Source organism: Panthera tigris, chromosome B3 (assembly GCF_018350195.1).
Source record: "Panthera tigris isolate Pti1 chromosome B3, P.tigris_Pti1_mat1.1, whole genome shotgun sequence".
NCBI lineage: Eukaryota > Metazoa > Chordata > Mammalia > Carnivora > Felidae > Panthera > Panthera tigris.
Window position 1 is genome coordinate 73,398,572 of NC_056665.1, and position 26,874 is coordinate 73,425,445.

Here is a 26,874-nt window from a genome sequence, read left to right on the forward strand (position 1 = left end):
TCAGCGAAACGAGGCCCTCGGCATCAATATGAGTAACAGTCCAGTGAGCGAGCTCCTTCGGACATTGCTAAACTTGGTTAGCTACTCAGTGAAATTCTAGACTTGGATTAAGCATCAAGGACTTGGTGCGTGGGCCTGAGCTCGTGACTTCCAGGTAGAATGTCTCTGGGTCGTGGCTGTTGCTTGACACTCCCACCTTTACGTGAACGAACATTTCAAGCAAGTATGTGACATCCCTCAGGTGAAAGACAAATAGTCTTGGACTTTCGGCGATGCTTTTGCTCAGCCTGAGTCTCCAGTTTTTCTCTACCCGGCTAAGATAATATTCTCAACAACCTAAAATGGCTCCCCTTTACCTCCTGCATGAGGACCTAGTTGCTTGTACTTCAGGGTTAGACCACACATAATCCGGTCCCACGCTCGTTTGTTCTTAGTTCCCACTGCCCTCACCTTTTTAACCCGAATTATTCCTTTGCTCAAGTGCTCTCCTCTGCCTGGAATAATGCCTGTTTCCTTTTCTCTGACTAGTCAGTTTTTATCCATTCTTCTTCAGCTATTTCAGTCAACACAGACCACTTCCTTCTCCTATCAGAATGAACTTCATGCTTTCTCAGGTTAGCAGCACTTAACTCTACCTTGATTGTTTCACCTATTTTAGTGATTTCACACTAGTAAGCTGTTTGAGATCACAGATCATGTCTTAAACTTATTTTTCCATTCAGGAACCCCCCCCCCCTTTTTTTTAATTCTTACTTCAGCAGCTGGCATAATTGTAGACAACAGTAAGCACTGGAAAAAACATCATTTATAATTAAGTGAGTGGATTTTTTTTCTACAAATTTTGAAACTCCCACAAGAATGTGCCTTCTATAGTAACAGTTCATGAGCACTTACTGTGCAGGGACTGTTCTGAAAACTTCACGAATATTACATGTATTTAATCTCCACAGTAATGAAGAGGTACCATGATTATCCCCATTTTATATTAGAGATTCGAGTACAGAGGTACACAGATCTATCTCAACTTACAGTGGGGTTACCTCCTGATGAACCTATCCTAAGTTGAAAATGTTAAGTTGGAAGTGTATTTTATATACCTAACCTACTGAACCTCATAGCTTAGTCTAGCCTACTTTAAAAGTGCCTAGAACATTTACATTAGCCTACATTTGGGCAAAATCATCTAACACAAGCCTATTTTATAATAAGGAGTTGACTATCACATGTAATTTATTGAATGCCGTACCATAAGTGAAAAACCAAATGGTTATAAATGTATTGGTTTATCCTTGTGATGGTGTGGCTGCCTGCGAGTTGCAGCTCACTGCTTCTGCCCAGCATCATGAAAAAGTATCCTACTGCATATCACTAGCCCCGGAAAGAGCAAAATTCAAAATTCCAAGTATGGTTTCTACTAAGTGTGTATCACTTTCACTCCATTGTAAAAAAAAAAAAAAAAAAAAAAAAAAAAAAAAAAAAAAAAAAATCCTAAGTCAGGGACCATCTATAATAATGTGACTAAGTTTAAATAGATAATAAAAGATAGACCTGGGATTTGAACCCAGAAAATCTAGCTCCATAGTCATAGTTCCTAACCGTATGCCTCACAAGCTCCACAGTGCAGCTTTTAAAAACATTGTTATCTAATTGGAAAAAATTAGATACACAACATTCCACAAAATAAATGGCCTGAAAGCTTCCAAAATATCAATGTCTTGAAGCCACACACAAAGGTAGGAGGACTGCTCTGAATTAAAGGACAATATAGAGACATAACAACTAAATGCAAAATATGACCCTTAATTGGATCTGAATCAGAAAAAAATGAGTTATAATGGACATTACTAGAAAACAACTGGGGAAAATTGAATATGATAAATGAAATTAAATACTATGGGTCAGTATTAAACTGGCAGGTTACTGGCATCCCCATTTTACAAGAAATCAAGTATCAGAGCTTACTACAAAGTCTCATAGGTAACAGGTGGCAGACCTGAACCCCCAAGCCAACTGTTCTATTTACACCCCCGCACTCCCCGTACAACCCTGTTTCAGTGATTTCCTGGCTGTCAGTCAAACCTCCTCCATACAATTGTTGGTTCTCAAAGTCCAGGACGTTCTTGGTAGAATCTGGTTCTCAGCAGAAAGGCCTGTTGCCTCCAGCATCGTTTTCATCCAGGCAGCACCCTTGCTTCTGTGGCAACCCAGCTTTGCCTTTCATCTGAAAATGAGATGGCAGTGTTTATATTCTTGAGGGTTATAGATTTTCTATTTATTTTCCCACATTTTTCATTAAAATTTTTTTAAACATTTTTTGTTTAATTTTTTTAATGTTTATTCAGTTTTGAGAGATGGAGAGCAAGCAGGGGTGGAGCAGAGGGAGAGGGAGACACAGAATCTGAAGCAGGCTCCAGGCTCTGAGCTGTCAGCACAGAGAGAGACGTGGGGCTCGAACTCACAAACTGCAAGATCATGATCTGAGCTGAAGTCAGACACCTAACTGACTGAGCCACCCAGGCACCCCTCCATTAAAAAAAATTTAATAATACAAGCAAGCCAGGAAATCACTAGGAAAACATGAATTTTGGATAGGAATATACTATGACATCTCATATCCTCAAACATACAGGTGGTCGTTTTCAAAATGTTAGGATGAAGGAAAAATAGAATTGTTAACAACGATTATTATAATTGAAATTTATTGGGGTCCCTGGGTGGCCAGTCGGTTGAGGGTCTGACTTGATTTCAACTCAGGTCATGATTCTAGGGTTGGGGGATCAAGCATTGTGTTGGGCTCTGCTTCAGATTCTCTCCCTCTCTCCCTCTGCCCCTCTCCCCAACTTGTGCTCTCTAAAAAAAAAAAAAAAAAAAAAAAAAAAAAATATATATATATATATATATATATATATATATATATATATATATTTGACATTTTGACATCCATTGAGGGTCTCCTTGGGCCAGGTACTCTTTCATTTAATCAATCCATAAGTACTATTATACTGTCTTTTATTTATTTTATTTTTTTCATAATGTAATTTTATTTATTTTTTTGAAGTTTATTTATTTTTTTTTTTAATTTTTTTTAACGTTTTATTTATTTTTGAGACAGAGAGAGACAGAGCATGAACGGGGGAGGGGCAGAGAGAGAGGGAGACACAGAATTGGAAGCAGGCTCCAGGCTCTGAGCCATCAGCCCAGAGCCTGACGCAGGGCTCGAACTCACGGACCGCGAGATCGTGACCTGAGCCGAAGTCGGCCTCCCAACCGACTGAGCCACCCAGGCGCCCCTGAAGTTTATTTATTTTTGAGAGAGAGAGCATGAGCAGGGGAGGAGGAGTGGCAGAGAGAGGGAGACAGAGAATCTCAAGCAGGCTCCTCCACACTGTCAGCGAAGAGCCTGATGCAGGGCTCGAATTCATGAACTATGAGATCGTGACCTAAGCCAAAATCAAGAGTCAGACACTTAACCCACAGAGCCACCCAATGCCCCTACTGTTTCTTTTACTGATGAGAAAACAGACCCAGAGAGGGAAGGTAAATCTCAAAGTCACTGAGCTCATTAAATGGTGGAGTCAGAACTTGAATTCAGGCCTCCAGACTTCAGAACCTGTGCTCTTGACCAATCATTAGTCTCTGACTAAATTGACAACATGCTCTCAGCCTTGCTGTGCTAACCTCTTTTGGTCTCTTACTTGGAGTCTATGAAAAATAAGCTGTCTTCCCTCTGAGAATCAACAGAATGTTCATGCCTGCCCCTCACCCACCCACCAATGTCTCCTGGGATATATTTTAAATTATGAGTCCATTTCTACAAATGTCAGAGTTAAGTTGGAAAAGCCATTTCTTTTTAAGTTTCTTTTTCCCCTCTGTGATTATAAAGGAATCTTTGGTAGAAAGTTTGAGTAAAGCATTTTTGTGCTATTAGGTAATGAGAATAGAAAGAAAATGCACCTTTTTCACCTAAAAAAATCACAATTTAAACTCTAAAGCATTTGAGATTTCAAATGTTAAACTTTACAGATGACTTGTCGATTGAAGAAAAGCTGCTCATTTGGCTTTGACTCAAGCAGATCTCTTTATTTTAAGCTGTTTCTGTTCAGTGAGATCCCATGGGAGCCTCCACATACAGTGAAATCTGACTTGCCCTGGAGTGAGGCTGGGGAGCTGATTCTGACAGTCATTCATTAACACACCCGAGAACATTTTAGAACAGTAGTGGAAGGAAATCCCAGAGCCAGCTGGGAGGGTGTCCTTAGAGGCACTGGAGAGGGAAATGTGAGTTGTCTGAGAGAGTTGAAGTTTGGAGACATGAAAGAGGTTATAGAAAGGTGGAAGGTAATGCAAAGGAAAAGAAAAAGGAAGACAGACAGGCAGCCGAGAACAGTACTCAATGAATAGTAAGCAAAAGAGTTTATGTTGTAGCAGGAGTGAAGGCAGATTAGATTTTAAGATAAAAATTTCTGAATCAGACAGATTATTAAATGCAAAGGAAATTGTGTAAACATCTGGGAAGTCTTTCTTAAAGACCAGTAAAAAAATAAACACCAAAAAAAGTTAAAGTGCCAAGAAAATTAAATACAGATAAATGTGAAAAACGAGGAGGATGAGGAAGAGGAGAAGAAGAAGAAAGATAAATGCCATCTAATGTATTTGCAAGAAATGACAGCAATCGAAAAAATAATGTTTGCCAACCACCAAAGCAAAAATTATTTCAGGAAGGATAATCAGTAGTTGCTAAATCCACTGGGTGCAAGACTGCAGGAGAACAGGATATTCACATGATCTCAAATAATCACTCTACCTATTATTAGTTTACTAAGTAATTACAAAGGGCAAACATGTCTTTACAATGGAGAAATCTAGCAGACAAACTTCACATCACCAATAACGTAACAAACTGACATGTGTCTCCATATGCAGTACAATGGAAAATACACAATACCACCTAGGTAATATTCTTGCTACCAATGTTTAACCCGAGTCTAATCAGGAGGAAACAATCAGACAAATCCAGTTTGCTCATGGCAAATGATGGCCTGGACTCTTTAAAGTACAAATGTCATGGGGCGCCTGGGTGGCTCAGTCGGTTAAGTGTCCAACTTTGGCTCAGGTCATGATCTCATGGTTTGTGGGTTTGAGCCCTGCATTGGGCTCTGTGCTGACAGCTCAGAGCCTGGAGCCTGCTTCCAATTCTGTCTCCTCTCTCTGCCCCTCCGCTGCTCATGCTCTCTCTCTCAAAAATTAATAAATGTTAAAAAAAATTTTTTAAAGTACAAATGTCATAAAAGACACATAGACAAATATGGGAGCCTTTTTTAAATTAAACTAAAAAGATATGACAATTAAATGTGATATGTGAGCCTTGGGCTGCCTGGGTGGCTCAGTTGGTTGAGCGACCGACTTCGGCTCAGGTCATGATCTCACACTCCATGAGTTCGAGCCCCATGTCAGGCTCTGTGCTGACAGCTCAGAGCCTGGAGCCTGCTTCTGATTCTGTGTCTCCCTCTGCCCCTCCCCCATTCATGCTCTGTCTCTCTCTGTCTCAGAAATAAATAAACATTAAAAAAAATTTTTTTTAATGTGATGTGTGAGCCTTGATTGACTTCTGGATCAAGAAAAGAGAAAACATTATGGACATAATTTGGACAAATGAGGAATTTGAATATGGACTAGATATCAGATAATATAATTATATCAATGCTACATTTCTTGGTGTGGTAATACGGTTTTATAGGAGAATACCTTAGTTCTTAGGAGACATATTTAGGGGTAAAATGTCATGATCCCTTAACCTACTTTCAAATGATTAAGTCAAATACATACTAACAAATAGATATATACATAGAGATAAAACAAATGTGGCAAATTTGTTATCAAATCTGATACCAATTAGTGGACCTATAGGAAGGGTATATGGGTATTTGTTGTACTATTCTTTCAACTTTTCTGGTCTTGAAACATTTCAAAAAATTTTTAAAAAGTAGATAATGTTTTTGCTTTAGATATTTAGATTCAGCCTTTACTTGATTAACCGACTGAGCCACCCAGGTGCCCCTCAGCCTTTACTTGAGAAAAGGAAATAGTCCCATGGACTCTGGAATTTTCTGATTTATTTTAGGACTCTGTTACAATGCTTCAGAAAATTCCAAAGTGTGTGTTAATCTAGAATGTCAAAGAATGTGTTTTTGTTTTAATTTTTAAAAATGTATTTATTTTGAGGGGCACCTGAGTGGCTCAGTCAGTTAAGCATTTGACTTGGTTTCTGCTCAGGTCATGATCTCATGGTTCATGAAATTAAGCCCCGCATGGGGCTCTCCGCTGATGGTGCTGAGCCTGCTTGGGATTCTCTCTCTCTCTCTCTCTCTCTCTCTCTCTCTCTCTCTTTCTCTCTCTGCCCCTCCTGTGTCTCTTTCTCAAAATAAATAAATAAATTGGCGTGCCCAGGTGGCTCAGTCCATTAAACGTCTGACTCTTAGATTCAGCTTAGGACATGATCTCACGGCTCAGGAATTCTAGCCCTGCATCGGGCTCCTGCTGACAGTGAGGAGCCTGCTTGAGATTCTCTCTCTCTCCCTCTCTGTCTACCTCTCTCCCACTCTCTCTCTCAAAATAAATAAACTTAAAAATACTATAAATAAATAAACTTTTTAAAAAAGTCATTAAAATTTATTTGTTTTGATAGAGAGAGAGAGAGCACACAGGGGAGAAGCAGAGAGAGAGAGAGAGAGAGAGAGAGAATCCCAAGCAGGCCCCTCACTGTCAGCACAGAGGTGGATGCAGGGCTCAGTCCCAAAAATCAGGAGATCATGACCTGAGCTGAAACCGAGAGCTGGATGCTTAACCAACTGGGCCACCCAGACCCCCACAAAGAATGTTTTTAAACAGGTAGAAGAAGAACAAATGGCAACAATTCTAGATTGTGGAAAAAAAAAAAAAAAAACACAACCCAATGAAAAATGGCTTTTGTTTTTAAGGTGTGGGGGTTGGTGATGCATGAACCTCATTTTCACCATCGATTAGTCCTTCCCTTGTAAAGAGCAACTCACTCACGCACCTGACATCCAGGGACCCGTCTTGAGTATTGGCTAAGCCCCTACCCATCGATCTAACAGAAAACAAAACAAAACAGCACAATAAGACAGACACTCTACAGAGCTACCTTGAAACTCAATTCTTCAGGGCCTGACCATATTGTGTGTGAGACTAATCCTATCATTTGGAGAGAAAGATTACAGAACTGCAGAATCTGGGCAAGGTGGGATGGCAGGGCTACTCCTTAAAACTGCTTTTTATGGGGCATCTGGCTGGCTCAGTCTGTAGAACATGCGACTCTTGATCTTGGGGTTTTGAGTTTGAGCCCCAGGTTGGGTGTAGGGATTACTTAAAAATAAAATCTTAGAGGCTCCTGGCTGGCTCAGTCGGTGGTGCTTGCAACTCTTGATCTTGGGGCTGTGGGCTCGAGCCCCACATTGGGTGCAGAGGTTGCTTAAAAATAAAATCTTAGGGGCGCCTGGTGGCTCAGTCGGTTGGGCGTTGACTCTTGATTTCAGCTCAGGTTGTGATCTCGCAGTTTCGTGGGTTCGAGCCCTGCATCAAGCTCTGTGTGCTGGCCTCCAGGAGCCTGCTTGGGATTCTCTGTCTCCTTCTCTCTCTCTGCCCCTCCCCTGGTCACACTCTCTCTCTCTCTCTCAAAATAAATTAAAAAATAAAATAAAATCGTAACAAAATAAAATAATATAAAATAAAATCTTAAAAAATAATAAAATAAAAAAACCTTCCTTTTTATTACACCTAGCTGTCTTCATTTATAAGTAGGGGATGGCATAACACTTTAAAAATATGCTCAAAGCAAGTAATTTTTTCTCAATTAAAAAAATTAACATATGCTTCAAAGTATGCTTAAGAGCAGCAAACAGCATCTTAAAATTCAACAATTATAGGGAGTCACAGTTCTGAGAAGGGTAAGAAAGAATCACTGGCATAAGGGCACATAGAAGTCCTTCATTCATTCATTTATTCATTAAGATACATGTATGATATAATCTCTACTGAGTAGCCTACACTATGCTAGTCACAAGGGGACAAAGAGTAAGTATAGTTAAGTGTTTGACTGAAAAGGATGACAGACATATCACAAAATAACCAGAGACCCTACAGAGATGTTCTTCAAAGTGGCACATGCCTCGGATGGTTTAAAATATTTAAGTTACTTTACTTATTTTGAGAGAGCGAGTGTGCAGGAGGGGCAGAGAAAGAGATGGGATCCCAAGCAGCCTCTGCACTGTCAGTGCAGAGCCCAATGCCGGGCTTGAACTCATGAACCATGAGATCATGACCTGAGCCGAAATCAAAGATGCTTAACTAACTGAGCCACCCGGATGCCCTGCCTAAAACTATTTAAATGAGACAGGGGAACACTGCTACCCCTAGCCAAGAACCGCATTCAGGCTCTATTGACTCAAGGCTGAGCTTCCTTTCTGCACATTTTGCTTCTTTGGGAGGTACCATGAGACTGTGCTTAATCTGTTGCTCTGGTTTAAAATGCTCCACTGCTTTCTTTTCTAGAGATTAAGCTGGGGGTACAGCCCCAAGATTCAAGAGACACAGGGTATGACCCCTCCCCCAGAACCCTGGTACTTGGTGGATTCCCTCTGATCAGGTGACATTGCACAGCAACCCTGGAGAAGAGCTACCATGAAAGAAGAGCCTGTGTATTCTATGAAACTCTGTATGCATGGGGAAACTTAGAATATATGTCCCTGGGCCAACAATGGTATGTATTGAGGCTAAGCTGGGTAAAAGGCTGCAGTAGTTGCAAAAATATCCCCTTGACCTTGGTCCCTTCTGATCTGCACACATTCCTACTTGGAGCTACTTATTTCCTTCCCACTGGAACCACCTGCTATTTTGGTCATCCTGGGAGTTTGTGGCCTTCCTGGGAGTCTTCCCAGCCTTGGCCCTGACCTGTGGGCATTACAGAAAAACAGGGATGAGTTATGCATATGTGAGGTATGTGGCCAGGGGGTATGAAGCAAAAGGAAGAAGGGATCTCTTCACAAACCTAAAAGTAAAAATGTAAAAGGTATTGAATCTGTGATCCTGCCTCACTTACCCTGTTCCTCTTATGAGACAGATTTCTACTTTTCTGTCTTTGGCCTGGCTGAGGTGGTTCTGAGCACTCAAAGCTTTTTCCCAAACTTGCACAAGCAGGGTAGGCATGGAGAGATTCTTGCGGAATGTAAGTGACTGTGACAGTACAGGGGCAACACACAGGGAGGCACGTGTTCATTATGTATGGCTGGAGAAATTATCTGTCTCCAGGGGGACATGTTTCATTGTGCATTAGCTTCTAGCCGCTTCCTTCCTCCTGGTTTCTCTGCCCACTCTCTCGATCACTGTCCTTCGGAGTCTCCTTCCCACCCCCCACCTGTCCCTCTTCCACAGCGCCTCTCTGCCCATCACTGTCTCCTGCCACGTCCACGTCTCCCTCTCCACTTTGCTCACTCTCTCCCTTGCTGCCCAGGACTTTGCTTTTCCATTTCTGTCATTTGTCTCTTGTTTTCCCTAGCTCGCATTCTCTCATTCCATCTGTGTTTCCCTCTGCAGTACCAGCATTTTGGGTACCCCGAAGCTAGTGATAACCTTTTCTTGTTACATTAAAGTCCATAGCAGCACTTGGTTTATTGATTGATTGGTTTTTATTTTAATTCTGTGGAGGAAAGAAAAGGGAATTCTTACAAAGTGAGAGAACAGAGAGAAAGCATGAAAGCAAGCAGAGGGAGAATAGAGAGATGGGGCAGCCTGAGAGGATGGGGTCAGGGCCAGAGAGGAAGGCATCAGAAGAGGTGGAATCCATGGTGTCTAATTTCCCTTCAAATAAACTAGGTCAGATATTCATGGCTGATGACAGCTGAATCTGGATTATAAAGGGTTAAGTATTAAGTTAGGCTTGGCACCTAACTCAGAGGCAAAAGCTTCAGGGAGAAATGAGTTGGGTTAAATAAACCCAAGAAGCTGACGTGGGTAGAATTTCTTCTGCCTGACCCACTAACAACTGCGAACAGGACATTTTGGAAATGGTTTTTATTGAAATGCTTCAGTGGGGCATAGCCCCTGGAAGCAAGAACTTGGCTCAGAGGCCAGGCCTGGGGAGCACTGCAGGAATGTGGACAGTCAGTTGACCGGAGGGAGGGGGTGGGGAAGGAGGGGCGGCCAGGGTCAGGCAGGAGGTGGCAGCAGCTGCTGATCAGGGCAGTTCTGATGCTGTGTGTGCTCCCTCCTCTTGCCTGCTATAATTAAAGCTTTCCCAATATGATTCTGACCTCCTGAAGGGAAACTAGAATTTTGAAAACAAACAAGAAACAAAAAAAACAGCAGAGATGCTTGGTTGCAATATATGCATATTTTAATCAGAAAGCACTTAATCATGTCCCGAGGTCACTGCCACTGGTCAGTTTCAAAGTACCTCATCTGCTATAGCCCTGACAGGAGGGGCTCTTCTAGGAAAACAAACAAAAATACCAACATGAAAAACCCTAACTGTACGCACAGGATTAGATATGCTCATGTAAATTCTTCACTGACCCCATCCTCTTCCTTTCGTTCTGACACAAGGGAAATGCTGCCCCCAGAGTGTTCCTCCACACTTTTTTACCTTACTCCCTTTTCCTCCCACCTCTTGTTCCTCTCCCACATCGGACCACACAGAATCCATGGACCAGAATAAATCCGTTGTTTTATTTTCCCTCAAAGGATGTAACCTTCCACTCCCCAAATGGCTTTGACAGTTTTCTCATTTGCTAGCTGAGGAGGATATCAAGAGACATTGACCTTCTGGTTTTGCCTAAAGAGGGAACACTCAAGAACTATTATGCTCCTGTCCCTGATTTCCTTTCATTGTGCCCTTCCTCCCCCTCCCCCATGTCCTTGCCTACCTTTTCCCTTTCCCTCCTGAACATTCTGCTCTCCCCACAGCCCTCCCTCGCCTGGTGTGGAGATGCTATGGGGCTCGTCTGCCTTCAATCCCACGGCATTCCCTGCTACCAAGAGAAAGCACAGGGCCTCGAGGAGTGCTTGCTCCCTATTTAATCAGATTAGTCCCATTACCTACCCTGAGGAGTCAGATTCTGGTGTCACTGAGCTATCTCTGGAAGGAGAAGAAATTGTCAGACATCACTTAAAGAGCCCTGTCCCGTGGACGCCTGGGAACTGCCGAGAGAAATTAATCTTCCAGCTATTTAAGGCAATTTCTTTTCCATCATCCTTTGTCAAGAGGACTGCACTGGGAAATGAATCTGATGGGAGTCCCTGAACTGGTCCACTCCACTCAACAGAATCTCACCAGTGCTGTGCGGCATCCATCATCCCCACACAAGCGGAGACATACAACATCACTGCAAAGCCAGCTCCCCACCAGCACTTGGCAGCAAGAAGTCACAATTGCACAGGGTGGGCCTGACTGGGCCTAGTCACTTGCAATTTTCCTCTACCTCTGCTCTACTTTCTCTCCAGAAAACCTACCAAAAATCGATCTCTTCCATTAATCGAATCTTTCTTTTATCTAAGATCCAGGAAGGCAGCGAAAGGGGCATCTGCAGAACAGAACATGGGACTGATGGTTGTGCATTTTCTTGCCTGAACATAAGGATCCAGTCAGTGCCCGGGCGCCTGGCTGACTCAGCTGGTTCAGCGTCCAACTTTGGCTCAGGTCATGATCTCACAGGTTCATGGGTTTGAGCCCTGCTTCAGGCTCTCTGCTGTCAGCGCGGAGTCTGCTTCCGATCCTCCACCCCACCCCCTGCCCCTTCCCGGCTCGCTTTCACTCTCTTAAAGATAAACAAATATTAGAATAAAAAAAAAATTCAGTGTAGAATAGGTGCTTACATTAAACAGCTAGACCACTACCAAAGCCAGGTGTGAGACAGAAACAGGGAAAGGGTAGCATTGCTTCAAGACCATCTCTTCTCTCCAGACTATTTTCTTTCACGGGCTAGGGAGGCCTATGCTCATTCATGTAACAAAATTCCAATCTTCAACTCTCTTTCCACCCTCTCAAGGTTATTCCCCAGGGCGGCAATTTTCAAATTGTGTTCCTTGGGGTTCCAAGAAGTGCCGGGGAGTATGTGTCTATAAGGGTGTGTTGGTAGGGAGGTGGTGTTGTGGACAGTGGCTCCATGGAGGAGGAAGCTCAGTGGTTAAGGCTCTGGACCCCTCAACTCTATCTCAACCTGAGTTGATTTCTTTCAGGTGTTAGAATTTCTCCTAAGAGGTTGTTTTTGTTTGTTTTTAGGTTTTAATTTTTATTTTTTTAAGTAAGCTCTACACCTAATGTGGGGCTCAAACTCATGACCCCAAGATCAAGAGTTGCATGCTCTACCCACTAAGCCAGCCAGGAACCCCTAAGGTTCTAATTTTGAACAAAGATCTCCAAACCAGTGTCCTGAGAGGTCGATGAGTGTACCTGTGTCTCTCATTCAGCTGACCATGGGCTGATGGCCTCAGAGAAGGGAGCTGCAGCATGGCTCCCGCCCCTTCTAATGGCTCCTAATGCTGAGTAGGCCCAGGTCCCCACTAGCAGCTCCCTGACTCCAGGGGCTCCCAAGGCACTTTTCAGCAAAATGAATCTCCTTAGGCACCAGTCATTTGTTTTCCAAACTCCCTTCTCCAATCTCACTAATTCCCAATTTCCCTGCATTTGACAAATGCAATTAACAAGCCTCGATCAGTTCCTGGCCGACAGCCCTCATCAATCAATATGCGACTGCATGAGGCTGAGGGGGAAGGGAAGGTACAAGAAGGGAAGGTATCCGCAGTCCAGGCAGAAGAGGACTTACCCCCTCTATTGCTCAAACTCCTCTGCCTCAAAATGGGACGCTGGGTTGTCACCCTCACCAACCACTTTCCCCTTCCTGCTAACTATAAAAACAAAGCAGTATTGTTTTATACCCTCCTCTCCCATCTTTTAAAGGTTTTTCCCATCAACCTCCTCTATCTCCCCTATGCTTATGTCTTCTCTTTAACAGAAGGCCTTGCCATCTGCTGCCACCATAGCTTGGGAAGCCCCTCAGTGCTGGGTGTGATAAATCAGCCATTTTTCTGCTCTCAGAAGGGCCTCTTCTCCACCCACATGTCCCAATGACAATTTTGTGCTGCTTCCTGTCCAGAAGGCTCTAAGCCCACCACCAACCGCTCTGTCCCCCACACCTACACACACTGGAGCGCCAAAAGGACAAGGATCACCAACCTTGGGGTCACTACCGCTTTCACACTCACCTCTGTGTCCTCTTTTCCCAGGGTCCAAAACTTCCCTTCCCAATTGGTTCAAGATGCAAGATTCACCCTCTTCACCTTTCTGCTCTGCATGTAGCACTAGCCTCCCCTCCCCCACCACAAAGTGAAAGCTTTTTCCTCCGCAGCTCTGGCTCATACAGCCCTGTGCATCTTTCCACCTCATCAACTTTTCATCTCTTTGCAAACAGAATCAGGAAGTCTCTCCCTCCTCCCTTGCCTCTCTCTCCTTCTCCTTTGTTATTAGCTTCATGAGTGGGGATGCTAATGTATTCACTAGACAATGTCTTCACACCACTGTTTCCTGTAATTACAGTCAGTGCCCTCCCACTGTCCTGGCTTATTTGGCTGTAAAGTGCTTGGAGGAGGGACAGTGTGGACAAAAGACACAACACAGACTGTGGTCAAGTAGTGTAATGTTAACATCCAAGAAAGTAAAACGATCACCTCTGCAGCAGCAGGTCATTAACAACTGGTAACATAGAGAGGTCAACGGCACCAGAGCTTAAAAAAATTATCAATACAATTGAGGACCACTCCACTATAGGATGGGGAGCTGTATCCACATTACCAACAATAGTCACCCCAAGAAATGCAAGCAGCCACATCTGCCCTCTTTCAGGGGGTAGATCCACTATATTTGTCATGTAGATCAGCTACATTGTCACTGGAGACTCGGATCCAGCCATCCTCTCGGACATGGTAGAGGTTGACTGCACCTCCTGAGTAGGCATCTCTATAGGTGGCTTGGTAGATGGCTCGACGGGCCAGGTCATAGGCCTGTTCCACCTCTAGGTCATAGGAGTAACCCCGATCCATGACCCCATAAGCATACACAGAGCCAGAACCTACAGAGAAGGTGGCCCCTGAGATCCGGTTTCCTTCACTGTCCACATAGTAGAGGCCTGGAAAGAGAGGTGAGGTTAGCAGGACAAAAAGAAAAAAAAATGACCCCCCTTCTGAAATCTAATTCATTTTCCAAGAACAGTTCTTTAGCTCTTTTGAAACCCAGGGGAGACCAACAGATATATGTAAGAAAATAGCACTTTGGGGTGCCTTGATGGCTCAGTCAGTTAAGCATCTGACTCTTGGCTCAGGTCATGATCTCATGGTTCATGGGTGTGAACTCACGTCAGGCTCAGCACTGACAGCACGGAGCCTGTTTAGGATTCTCGCTCTCAAAATAAATAAAGACTCCAGGATCCTACAATATACCATCTCATCTAACCTCATATTACAGTAACTCTTTTCTTGTCCTTGCTGTATAAGCAAAAAGTATAATCCAAATGACTTAGGTTTCAAACACAGAACTTCAGGCACTGTGGGAGATGTTTAACACGACTCTAGCCCTCAAACTTCAGACTATCTGAAGGACAAGACATACATCATACAGTAGGAGAAAGCCTGGAGTTTTGAATCATATTGCAAAGACCTGCACTGTCCAGTATGGGAGCCACTAGACATGTGACTACTGAGCATTTGAAATGAAGCTGGTACCACATGCTGACATGATAACACTTTGGATCCATCTGGATCCACGAAATAAAATATATTATTAAAATTAATTTCCATTAATTTTTTTTAATGTTTATTCATTATTGAGAGACAGAGCATGAGCAGGGGAGGGGCAGGGGGAGAGGGAGACACAGAATCTGAAGCAGGTTCCAGCTGTCAGCACAGGGCTCGACGCGGGGCTCGAACTCACAAACCACAAAATCATGACCTGAGCCAAAGTCGGACACTTAACTGACTGAGCCACCCAATGGCCCCAAATTAATTTCCATTTTTAATTTTTAGGATGTAGCTATTACAAAATTTAAAAATACACATGTATTACTCACATTTTATTTCTATTGGACAGTGCTGCCTGTTTTCGTAAACAAAGTTTTACTGCAACACTGCCATACCCATTTGTGTACATAGGGTCTATGACTACTTTTGTGCTAAAACAGGAGAGTTAAGCAGTTGAGACAAAGACCAGATGGCCTGCAATCCTAAGTTATTTACTATTTGGCCCTTTATGAAGAAGTTAGCTGATTTTTAGTATATATGAAAATTTAGACAAAGATTTTAATAAAATTTTTATCAATCCCAAATGCCTGCTGGACCTTTCCAACAGAATGCCCTTCTCATCAAGTTCAGATTCAAACTTCCAATCTTCAAATACTTTCAGTGGCCCTCCATTACCAACCAAACTCATCTCTCATGTGCTGCACCAGCCCGCATTGCCAATGGCATCGTTAATCTTTTTCCTACTTCAGTGGTTCCCATCTCTCACTATGTATCAGAATCCTCTAAGGAAGCTTTTTAAAAAGATGCCCAGGACCTACCCCAGGTATTCTTTTTCAATTGGTCTGGGGTGGGGAGTAAGTATGGAGCTTGTGTTTTGAGTTCTTCAGGTGATTCTAAAGCAAGCCAGTAGAGAACCACAACTCATCTCAGCTTTCGGGTTCGAAGGATTCCAATGTCTACCCCCAACTAGCCCCTTCCGGGTCCCACAGCCACCGCCTTGCCTAGCTGGCTCACTAGCTGGTTCCAGATTACCTCTCTGGCTTTATGGATCCCTAACTCCTCTTCATACAACCTTAGTTGCAATTAAAGTGGGCTTTCAGTTACTCCCCCAAAATCGCATGCTTGTTTCCTCCCTTCCTTTGTTCACTAGCCCTCCCCTCTCTGATTTGTACATCTTGGACACATGCCACCTATCCATGAAGTCTTTCCAAGTTCCTCCCATCAGAAGTAATCCCCTCCTTCTCAAAATTTCCTCAGCATCATATCGGTTCTTTTAAAAACAGTACTCATCTCATTTAGCCTTGTACTAAGTAATCTGTGATCCTTTCTCAATCTTTTTTGAAAAAAAAAAATTTTTTTTTAAGTTTGAGAGAGACAGAGATAGTGCAAGTGGGGGAGGGGCAGAAGAGAAGGAGAGAGAATCCCAAGTAGGCTCTGCACTGTCAGCATAGAGCCCGACGCGGGGCTCAAACTCTTGAAACCCTGAGATCATGACGTGAGCTGAAACCAAGAGTCAGATGCTGAACCGACTGAGCCACCCAGGTGCCCCTCTCAGTCTCTGCTTCTTGGAGAAAGGGCCTGACTCATCCTGAATGGGACAGGTTGTCAGGAAGGCTTTTTTTTTTTTTTTTAAGGTAGGCTCCATGCCTTGTGTGGAGCCCAATGCAGGGCTTAAGCTCATGACCCTGAGATCAAGACCTGAGCTGAGATCAAGACCTGAGCTGAGATCAAGAGTTGGATGCACGAGGCACTTGCATGGCTCAGTCGGTTAAGCAATTGACTCTTGATTTTGGCTCAGGTTATGATCTCACGGGTTCGTGAGTCCGAGCCCCACACTGGGCTCTGTGCTGACAGTGCAGAGTCTGCTTGGGATTCTCTTCCCCCCCTCCCTCTCTGTCCCTCCCCCGCAATAAATAAATAAACTTAAAGTCCTGGGTATCCTACAGTTCAATAAAGGAAAACTAGGCACTCAGTAAGCAGGCAAATGAATGAAGCAAAAACAAGAAGAGGAAAGAATAAACTATGTTCAAGCATTGAGGGGGAAAATGACACAAAGTGACTAGCTGTATTCCAGCTTGACTAAAGAAACAGACATTCAAATCTGGTTAAAAAACTGGGTTCCTCGCTGGCTCAGTCAGAGGAGCATGTAACTCCTGATCTTGGGGTCATGGGTTTAAACCCCATGTTGGGTGCAGAGATTACTCAAATACATAAAACTTAAAAACAAACAAACAAACAAACAAACAAACAACTGATTGAAAAGGAAGAGACATTAGATACAAGATTAAACTTCCTGGCAAGGTCTCTATATACTAGAAAGAGAAAAAAGGCTAAGGAATTTATTTTCAGAGATGACAGAACAGGACCTAGGATCCTAGGGTATTATATCAACCAAGAGAGGGTGAGTCCCAAAAGCCCCTTCTAGGTCAAAGACTCTCTAAAGGGAAAAAGGGAAGAGAAATAACTAAGTTTACAGTAGCTACTTGCATAGTAGAATTTCACTGTCCAACACAGCGGTCATCAGCAACATATGGCTATTGAACACTTGAAAGGGGGCTAACGCACATGCCAAAATGTTACTATTTTAGGTATTTGTATTAAATAGTTAAAATTAATTTTCCAATCTTTTTGCTTTTTAAATATATCCATTAGACAATCTTTAAAAATTTTAATTATTATTTAAAAAATTTTTTTAATGTTTATTTATTTTTGAGAGAGAGAGAAAGAGAGAGAAAGAGAGAGAGAGAGAGAGAGACAGAGACAGAGCATGAGCAAGGGAGGGGCAGAGAGAGAGAGGGAGGCATAGAATCTAAAGCAGGGTCCAGGCTCCGAGCTGTCAGCACAGAGCCTGATGCAGTGTTGGAACTCACAAATAGTGAGATCATGACCTGAGCCGAAGCCGGACGCTTAACCGACTGAGCCACCCAGGCACCAAGTTATTATTATTATTTTTTAAGTAAGCTCTAAACCCAACATAGGGCTTGAACTCATGACCCTGAGAACAGGAACTGCATTCTCTGTTGACTAAGCCAGCCAGGTGCCCCTCCATTAGACAATTTTATTTAAAAAAAAAAAAAAAAAAAAAAAAAAAAAAAATTTTTTTTAATGTTTATTTTTGAGACAGAGAGAGACAGAGCATGAACGGGGGAGGTTCAGACAGAGGGAGACACAGAATCTGAAGCAGGCTACAGGCTCTGAGCTGTCAACACAGAGCCCAACGTGGGGCTCGAACTCACGGACTGTGAGATCATGACCTGAGGTGAAGTCGGATGCTTAACTGACTGAGTCACCTAGGCGCCCCTAGACAATTTTAAATGACATACGCGGCTCACATCATATTTCTATTAGAAAGCACGGACTGGTTTTTAATGTCTATTATCCAATTTCACTCTCAAATACACTCTTCGTAGGTATTATTATTATTATTATTTTGAAGTTTATTTATTTATTTTGAGAGAGAGAGAAAGAGTGAGAGAGCAGGGGAGGGGCAGAGAGAGAATCCCAAGCAGGATCCACGCCATCAGGGCAGGGCCCAAAGCAGGGCTTGATCCCTTGAACTGTGAGATCATGACCTAACCCGAAACCAAGAGTCAGATGCTCAGCCCATTGAGCCACGCAGGTGCCCCTGTACATCTTATTATTTTACAGGAGAGAGAATAGAAGGAAAAACATTATGTGCCAAACACTACATGCTTTACGTGTATTACTTCATTTAACCAACGCAACAGATGATGAAACTAACTGGGAAAAGGAGCGACCTGTGTAAGGTTACATAGGTAGTCAATGACACAGCTAGTCTAAGCTCCATGCCCTCTCCTACACTGTAGTGCCTTCCTTGAACATAGAGAAGGGCCAAAACCTAATAAACACATCCTCAGCACTGACACAAAGCCCTTTCATTCCCCTGTTCATCCAACCCCTCCTCTCTGTAGTGTCAGCCCAAGAATCATGTGGTTGCAGCTTAACTCACCAGGGCCTCTCTTATCCCAGCCACAGATCATGGTGCCCATGGACAGCCCCATGCCTTTATACTGATACACCATGTTGGCAAGCAGCTTGGAGGCAGCTGCTACAGAGATGCGTTCCTTGTTTCGAAGCTCATAGATTCGACATTGACGAGCCAATAGGCGCTCCCAGAAGCTGCAATCCGCTGCGCCCCCAGCCATGGTGCCCAGCAGGTAGGGATTGATCTCTATCACCTTCTTTACTGTCTGGGAGGCTATATAGGCACCCGCTGTGGCGCGAGAGTCCGCTGCAACAATGACTCCATGTTGAAACTGTTAAGATCAGAGGAAAACACAAAGCAGGCCACATCAGACCACAGAAACATCTTGACATTTCTTTTTGCATCAATGGAAACGCAGAACATCTTTTTCTCTATCGTTTAACACTTCACAATATGCTTTCTACATATTACTATCAACTAAACTTCCCATCAATCCCTCGACATAGGTATAACCAGTATTAACTTCCAATTTCATTTTATAGATCAGGAAACAGGTTCAATGAGATCGAATGACTTGCCCAAGATCCTAGAGCTAGTTATTGCAAAGCTGGATCAGGAATCCCAATTGTCTGGCTCCCACTACAGTGCTCCCTCCCACCAACCTTCCCTCTCAAAAGACGCAGCTTTTCGGTTACCCTCGCATAGCGGGGACCCAGTTTCCAAAACCTTTGGTTAATGGTTACAATATCCCACCCCCTGTCAGTGTTCATTGCTGCTGCGGCCTCCCCTTTCCTGGACACCTGGGGTTGCCTAGGAATCAACCCAAGCAGCCTTGGTTTCTTCTTCCACTTAACCCCGGCCACACGATTCTGCGGCGCGAGAATCAAGGTCTCCCGGGGCAATGAGACAGCGAAACCATCGGGACCGGGACGACAGGCCCGAGGCTCCCACTAGGCTTCGTGGTCGCGGTCCCCGCGGGCTCCGGTCCAGCTGAGAGGCTAGGAAGGGCGCGGGCGCACGGGACTAAGCCCGGCGCGGCGGCTGGGTCCCCACCTTGAAGGCCAGGGTGGTGGTTCCATGAAGCATTTCGATTCTCGGCTCCTCTGGGACACCCCGGTGGGGTGCGGCCAGGCTCAGCCCATCGCTGGGACTCCCTGGACCCAGATCCAGCAGATCCGCACGACCCCCGAGTCCGAAAAACCCGAGCCCGTTCACCGGTAGCGGCCTCTCCAACACGCTAGCCAGCGCCATGTCTAGTAAGGGCACAAGGAACTCCCGGCGAGAACGCCTACCAGAGAGCAGTAGGGCAACGCTTCGCCGTCACAGCTTCACTTCCTATTAAAGCTATCCCAGGGAGGAACCATTTTAACTCCTGGCAACCACGCCTCCCAAAACAAGATCCAGACACGAGGGACTATATTAACGGAAGGGTAAAAAATAAGTGGATTAATTTATTCTAAATTTAAAAGGACGCTGTTGTCATCTTGACTTTAGTCATGCAAGCAGTACTGGATTGAGTTACCCTACAATTCATAGGAAATTGTCCATGTTGCGTGAGGGAAGTGAGGCCGGCCATCTTTGAGACGGGCGTGACTAGTTGAAAATCCTTTCCGAACCCTTAACGCTAAGTCGTCCCCGCCCTGCCGGGTGTCTGAGCGATACTTTACATCTTTGCGGCTTTAGCATCCTATTAATTCGACTGACGTTGCCATTTTGTTTAAGGGCACCCTCTAATACTAGGTAAAATAATGATCTACTCTGAGGCCATTTTCTTGTGAAGTTAGTTAAACCACAGTACTTTGTGGTAAAAATCGCAACAAAATAAAAGTGCTATACCTCTTGTTGTCTGGTAACATTAATCACCACACTACCCACATTCTGTAACCAATTTTTAAGATTTAATATTCTCTTTATTCCCACCCTGTGGTGGAAATGCTAATAAGTAATGTATCGCCAAAGATGAAAAATAAAGAAGGAAAAGTACGGGACTCAGTTAATCCACAAACTAGATTCTCAATTCAGCTGCGAATAACTGAGTCAATAGTCATTTACCATTTCAGAGCCTGGAGGAGGGTTGACGCTCTATAAAGATGTTCCAAGAGATTCTCTAACTTAAGCTTGCTAAGACGAGCTCTTTATTAATACAGGAATGTGGTATTTATCATTGTCTCTCCTTCTCTCCACCCACCTCCATTTTTCAACCCTTTTGGGACCCATAACAAACAAGGAAGTGGGCAAAGGTATGAAATGTTGCCTCCTGCTTTATGGTTCTATGAAGTCAGTGTCTGGCCTTTCTTGTTGGATTCCACTAGCAACATCCATCAAATATCTAAATTCCACTTTCCTCTGATGCCCAACTCAGCCCCTCCTCTTCCCCAGTAGACTCTGCATATGTTGTATTTTTAATGCTGAAATTTGGCAACCCTTTCCAAGCCCAACCATCAGAATGTAATGAAGCAGAAGATCTTTATCTGCGTCTCACACTTGGATGGTGTTGAAAATGCGGAGTGCCTCTGTTTATAGATCAGGTATTATTTTGCGGTCCCCCCTGCAATGCAACTAGTCCTCTTTCTGACTTTTCCCTGTGGTTCCTTCACACTGCCACTAACAGCATTTGTTCATCTCTGAAGACACTTTTGCATTTTACCTGGCTGTTAAGTGTACATTTATCTCCTAATTGATTGTGAGTTTCTAAAGACAGGTATTTCTGCACTATTCATCTCAGCGCCCACTGTCTGCTTAGGTAATGCTTGCCAAATGAATACATGAGAGCATGACAACAATGTTCTTCCAGTCACAGAGGCTTGAAGCCCCGGCTCATCTCTGACAACTCCTCTTCCTTTCCTCCACATTCAGTAAGTTGTCAAATCCTGTTGATTTTTCCTCTACGATGCTTCTCATGTCCTTTTTCATTGCAACTGATATCACCTTATTTCCTCGCCTCTGATTACTGAAATAGTCTCCCACCTGATTTTCGGGGCCCAAACTGTACTCTCTAATTCATTTTGCACAGTACCAGATTAATTTTCCTAAAATGTTCTCTTAATCTTTTTTTTTCCTAATTTTTTTTTAGTTTATTTATTTATTTTGAGAGAGAGGGCACACGGGGTAGGGGCAGAGAGAGAGGGAGACAGACCTCCAAGCAGGCTCCGCACTGACACACTGCAGAGCCTCATGTGCGGCTCCAACTCACAAACCATGAGATCATGAGCCAAAATCAAGAGTCAGACCCTTAACCAACTAAGCCACCCAGGCGCCTCATTCTCTTAATCTTATCACTTGCCTGCTTAAATATGTTCTGTAAAATTCAACAGCTCAGCATGGCATTCAAGGCCTTCTGTAATCTGTTTCCAACTTACCTTATATTGGTTCAATAGATAGATGGATAGATAGACAGACACAGATATATGTATATCATCTGTCTCTATATCTATCTGTATCTATATATAGATATATGTCACACAAAGAAAGACAAACACTGTATGATCTCACTTATATGATGAATTTAACAAAGCCAAACTCATAGAAACAGAGAATAGATTGGTGGTTATGGGGGGTTGTGTGGTAGGGGAAATGGGGAGATGTTGGTCAAAGGGTACACACTTCCAGTTATGAGAAGATTAAGTTCTGGGAATCAAATGTACAGCATTGTGACTATAGTTAACGATGCTGCACTGCATTATATACTTATAAGTTGCTAAGAGAGTAGATTTTTTTAATTTTTATTTATTATTATTATTTTTTTGAGAGAGAGAGAGACAGAGTGTGAATGGGGTAGGTGCAGAGAGAAGGGGGGACACAGAATCCAAAACAGGCTCCAGGCTCCGAGCTGTCAGCACAGAGCCCAACGCGGGGCTGGAACAAACCATGAGATAATGACCTGAGCCGAGGTCAGATGCTTAACTGACTGAGCCACCCAGGCAACCTTAAGAGAGTAGATTTTAAATGTTCTTCCCGCCACCACAAAAATGGTTAATTATGTGAAGTGAAGGATGTGTTAACTAACTTTATTGTGGTAACATTTTGCAATATATACATGTATCAAATCATTACACTGTACTCCTTACACTTACACAATGTCATATGTCAATTTTATCTCAATAGAGTGGACTTGGGGGAAAAATGATAACTATTGTGGCTCAGAGGTGAGAGAGGAGATTAATACAGTTTGGGTTGAGGTTGGGAGACCAAGAAGGCTTTGCTAAGGAGGTGTGGATTCATTTCCCTAAACACCGCTTGGGTCCCATTGTTCCTCAAACCAACAGCCTCTCCTTTCTCAGACCAGAAGGATTTTCAGAGTAGATGATACTTAAGCCAGGCTTTTAAGGATAGGATTCATAGAGATAGAGGGGAGGGGCACCTGACTGGCTCATTCGATATAGCGTTCAAATCTTGACCTTGAGGCTATAAGTTTGAACCCCACATTGGGTGTAGAGATTCCTTAAAAGTAAATAGTAAAGGGGCGCTTGGATGGCTCAGATGCTTAGGCATCCGACTCTTGATTTCGACTCAGGTCATGATCTCACAATTCATGAGATCGAGCCCCACGTTGGGCTCTGCGCTGACAACACAGAGCCTGCTTTGGATTCTCTCTCTCCCTCTCTTTCTGCCCCTCTCCCACTTACATTCTCTCCCTTCCTCCCCTCTCTCTCAAAATAAATAAACAAACATTAAAAAAATAGATGAAAAAGGTAGATAAAGGGGGAGTGTGAGGTGTGTTAGGAATAGCATGAAAAGAGGTTGTGGTGGATGGATCAGGGTTGCACCATAGTGGGTCTTAAATGCCAGCCTGGGGAGGAGAAGGTGGTTTGGGTTTGATCTTGTAGCCCTTCAAGGTTTCTTAGTAGCGAAGACACAAGATTTGAGTGATACCTTAGGAAAACATGTCAGTGTGGAGGATAAGATTAGAGGGGAGACTGGAGGATGGCCAATTAGAAGGCCATTCAACTGTCTAGATCTGACTTGAGAATGGCTTGACCTAGGGAGGTGAGAATCCATTCATATATGAAACATCTAAGGCTTAGTCTTTAAAAGCAGTAGACATTCTGGGGAACCTGGGTGGCTCAGTCAGTTAAGCGTCTGACTCTTGGTTTTGGCTCAGGTCATGATCTCGTGGTTTGTGGGTTCGAGCCCCGTGTTGAGCTCTGTGCTGACAGCTCAGAGCCTGGAACCTGGAGCCTGCTTCGGATTCTGTGTCTCCCTCTCTCTCTGCCCCTCCGCAGCTCACACTGTCTCTGTCTCAAAAATAAACGTTTAAAAAAATTAAAACAAAACAAAACAGGAGACATTCTTATCTGTCTAGTAAGAGAGGGAGAAAGAAGGGAGAAAGACTGGTTGGACTTTACTGTGACATCCTGGTTTCTCTGGTCTTCCCATGACATGTTTGCACTTGCCATTATAGCGACTCCACGGCCCTGTCATCAAGGTATCTGGAGGGCCTGGGATCTTTCTCTTGTGTGTGTGTCTGTTTCTTTGACTAAACCCATTTCCACAGCACCCCTTTGAGCTGCAGTGTTTGGTAAAATATAGTCCAGATGGTGCTGGAAGAAGTTGCAGCTTGCCACTCTGTCCCAATCTACTTTGTCTTTCTGAAGGGCCAGCTGTCAGGGTCTACTAACCCCACCCATTGACCACCCCTGGTTGGTCTAAGACTTAGACTCAGCGTTATGGGGACAAGGTCAGTTGTTTCTCTTGCCTTGGAACTACAAATATCTCTCTTGCTATTGTTAACTATTGGGCAGAAGGGGGCGGGGAGAGGGAAGGCCATTAGATGCTTTCAGCTACATCCTCAGAACTTTTACATAATCAGAGAAGCTAGACTGCCAGAGAACTGTCAGGAACCTTCTCTCTGTCTTTATGCAGATGGAAGTTCATATTCATCTCCAAAGCAGAGTTGAACGAGAGCTCCACATTCTAGGTTCCCTTCACCCTGGCCCCTCCATACCTTGCCTTTGTGGAAGGTATTTGAGCTCCCCTCCTCCTCACATAAGACTTTCTGGAGGTGCCTGGGTGACTCAGTGGGTTAAGAGGCCAACTCTTGATCTCAGCTCAGGTTATGATCTCACAGTTTCTGAATTTGAGCTGGGTTCTGTGGTGATGGCTCAGAACCTGCTAGGGATTTTGTCTCCTTCCCTCTGCCCCTCCCCCACTCGCATGCTTGCATGCACTCTCTCTCTCTCTCTCTCTCAAAATAAATTAAAAAAAAACTAAAAAAAAAACAACTTCTCTTGGTCTAGGTCCATTTCTTTTTCTCCACCTGACTGGAAAGTGAAGGTGTGAGCTGAGCTTTAGAGTTCCCTGGGCCCAAACCCCTAAAGAGAGAACTCAACATTAAAGACTCCTGCCTTGGTGGGCCCACAGCACTCTATACTTTTTTTTTTTAAGTAAGCTCTATATCAAACATGGGGCTCACAACCCTGACATCAAGAGTCACATGCTCTACCAACGGAGCCAGCCAGGTGCCCCTCACAGCATTCTATTCTGATTCCATCAGAGATCCACTTGTCTTTACCTCCTCCTAGGCTGGGAGCTCTTTCCAGACAGAGACAGAGATTTATCTGTCTCTTCAAGCCATATGCGCCCCACAGGAAAAATAAGAGGGACCCGGATGTGCTCCTTACACTCTTGCCTCCCTTCCTTTGAGGTTACCCCAGACCCCACTCTGCTCCAAGTGCTTGGAGGATGATGGACAGGGGACTCCTTGGGTGACGCTCGGATGTGTCACGAGCAGCGTCTTCCCAATAGTGGAGACTTCACCGGCCTCATCCTGTCTCCCCTTAGCAATCCTCTGAGAAGGAGGAGGCTGCTTCTCAGCCAGTCCCAAAGCCTGAGTTGGGGTTAGGGAGAAGCGAAGCCACAGATCACATGCCTCCCTCGCCAGTTCTGGCCACAGCCCAGCTTCTCTTTAGCGTCTCTTTCCCCACTTGACTCCAGCCCACAAATCCCTGCCTTGTTCCTTCCAACCATCACTCAGCCCCAAGGATGGCCCTGCAGGATGTGTGCAAGTGGCAGGCCCCCAACACCCAGGGACCATCACCTCACCTGCCTCAGCCTGGTGCCTGGGCTGTGCCCCCAGGCTGCGATCCTCAAACCTTCTTGCAGATCCACGGCCCCAGGCTGGCCCATGGCACCACCACCTTGGCCTTCCTCTTCCGGCATGGAGTCATCGCTGCTGCTGACACACGTTCCTCCTGCGGCAACTATGTGGAGTGTCCAACCTCACGCAAGATCATCCCTGTGCACCAGCACCTCCTGGGCACCACCTCCGGCACCTCGGCCGACTGTGCCGTATGGTACCGCGTGCTGCGACGGGAGCTGCGGCTTCGGGCACTGAGGGAGGGTCAGCTGCCCAGCGTGGCCGGTGCTGCCAAGCTCTTGTCGACCATGATGTCCTGCTACCGGGGCCTGGATCTGTGTGTGGCCACGGCCCTGTGTGGCTGGGACCGCTCTGGCCCTGCACTCTTCTATGTCTACAGTGACGGCACCCGCCTGCAAGGGAACATCTTCTCCGTGGGTTCTGGATCTCCCTATGCCTATGGCGTGCTAGACCGCGGCTACCGCTATGACATGACCCCCCAGGAAGCCTATGCCCTGGCTCGCTGTGCCGTGGCCCACGCCACCCACCGCGATGCCTACTCCGGGGGTTCTGTAGACCTTTTCCACGTGCGGGAGAGTGGATGGGAGTATGTGTCACGCAACGATGCCTGTGTGCTGTACTCGGAACTGCAGAAGCTTCCGGATCCAGACAAGGAAAAGGAGGAGGAGGCCAGCCGGGACCATCCGGAGCCCGCCAGCCCACACAGAGACTCTAGGATGCCCGCAGAGACTGAGATGCTGTGAGAAGCGGCAGGACTTGGAGGGGGCCTCAGCCCAGGGAGTGGGGGGGGGGGGATGGGCCACCAGGGGAGCAGCCTCACAGCATCTGGCTCCCTCCTGTACGGGTTGCCAGCTCCATTTGTTCCAAGTCTCCATCCCTTTCTGCCTCCCAGTGCTATTGATGGCTCTGTCCAGCATGTTCCTATGGATGCCGGATGGATTGGTCCGGCGTCCTTCCCACCACCAAGTTCTCCTCTCAGCAAATACTCCTGTCATGTGCCTGCTGCACACCAGACACGGGGCTGGGGGCT

At 44.8% G+C, this 26,874-nt stretch overlaps 2 protein-coding genes across 2 annotated transcripts; one reads left to right on the plus strand and one right to left on the minus strand.

The window, feature by feature from the left end:
- Positions 1-13,689: 13,689 nt before the first annotated feature.
- PSMB5 (proteasome 20S subunit beta 5) lies at positions 13,690-20,040 on the minus strand. Its single transcript, XM_007097968.3, has 3 exons — positions 19,802-20,040; positions 18,773-19,079; positions 13,690-14,195 (listed from the first exon to the last, which is right to left on the minus strand). The coding sequence occupies exons 1-3, from the start codon at positions 19,997-19,999 to the stop codon at positions 13,909-13,911; spliced, it is 792 nt and encodes a 263-aa protein (XP_007098030.1). The 5' UTR covers positions 20,000-20,040; the 3' UTR covers positions 13,690-13,908.
- A 5,689-nt stretch (positions 20,041-25,729) lies between these two features.
- On the plus strand, positions 25,730-26,587 carry PSMB11 (proteasome subunit beta 11). Its single transcript, XM_007098094.1, has one exon. The coding sequence runs from the start codon at positions 25,730-25,732 to the stop codon at positions 26,585-26,587; it is 858 nt and encodes a 285-aa protein (XP_007098156.1).
- Positions 26,588-26,874: the final 287 nt, after the last annotated feature.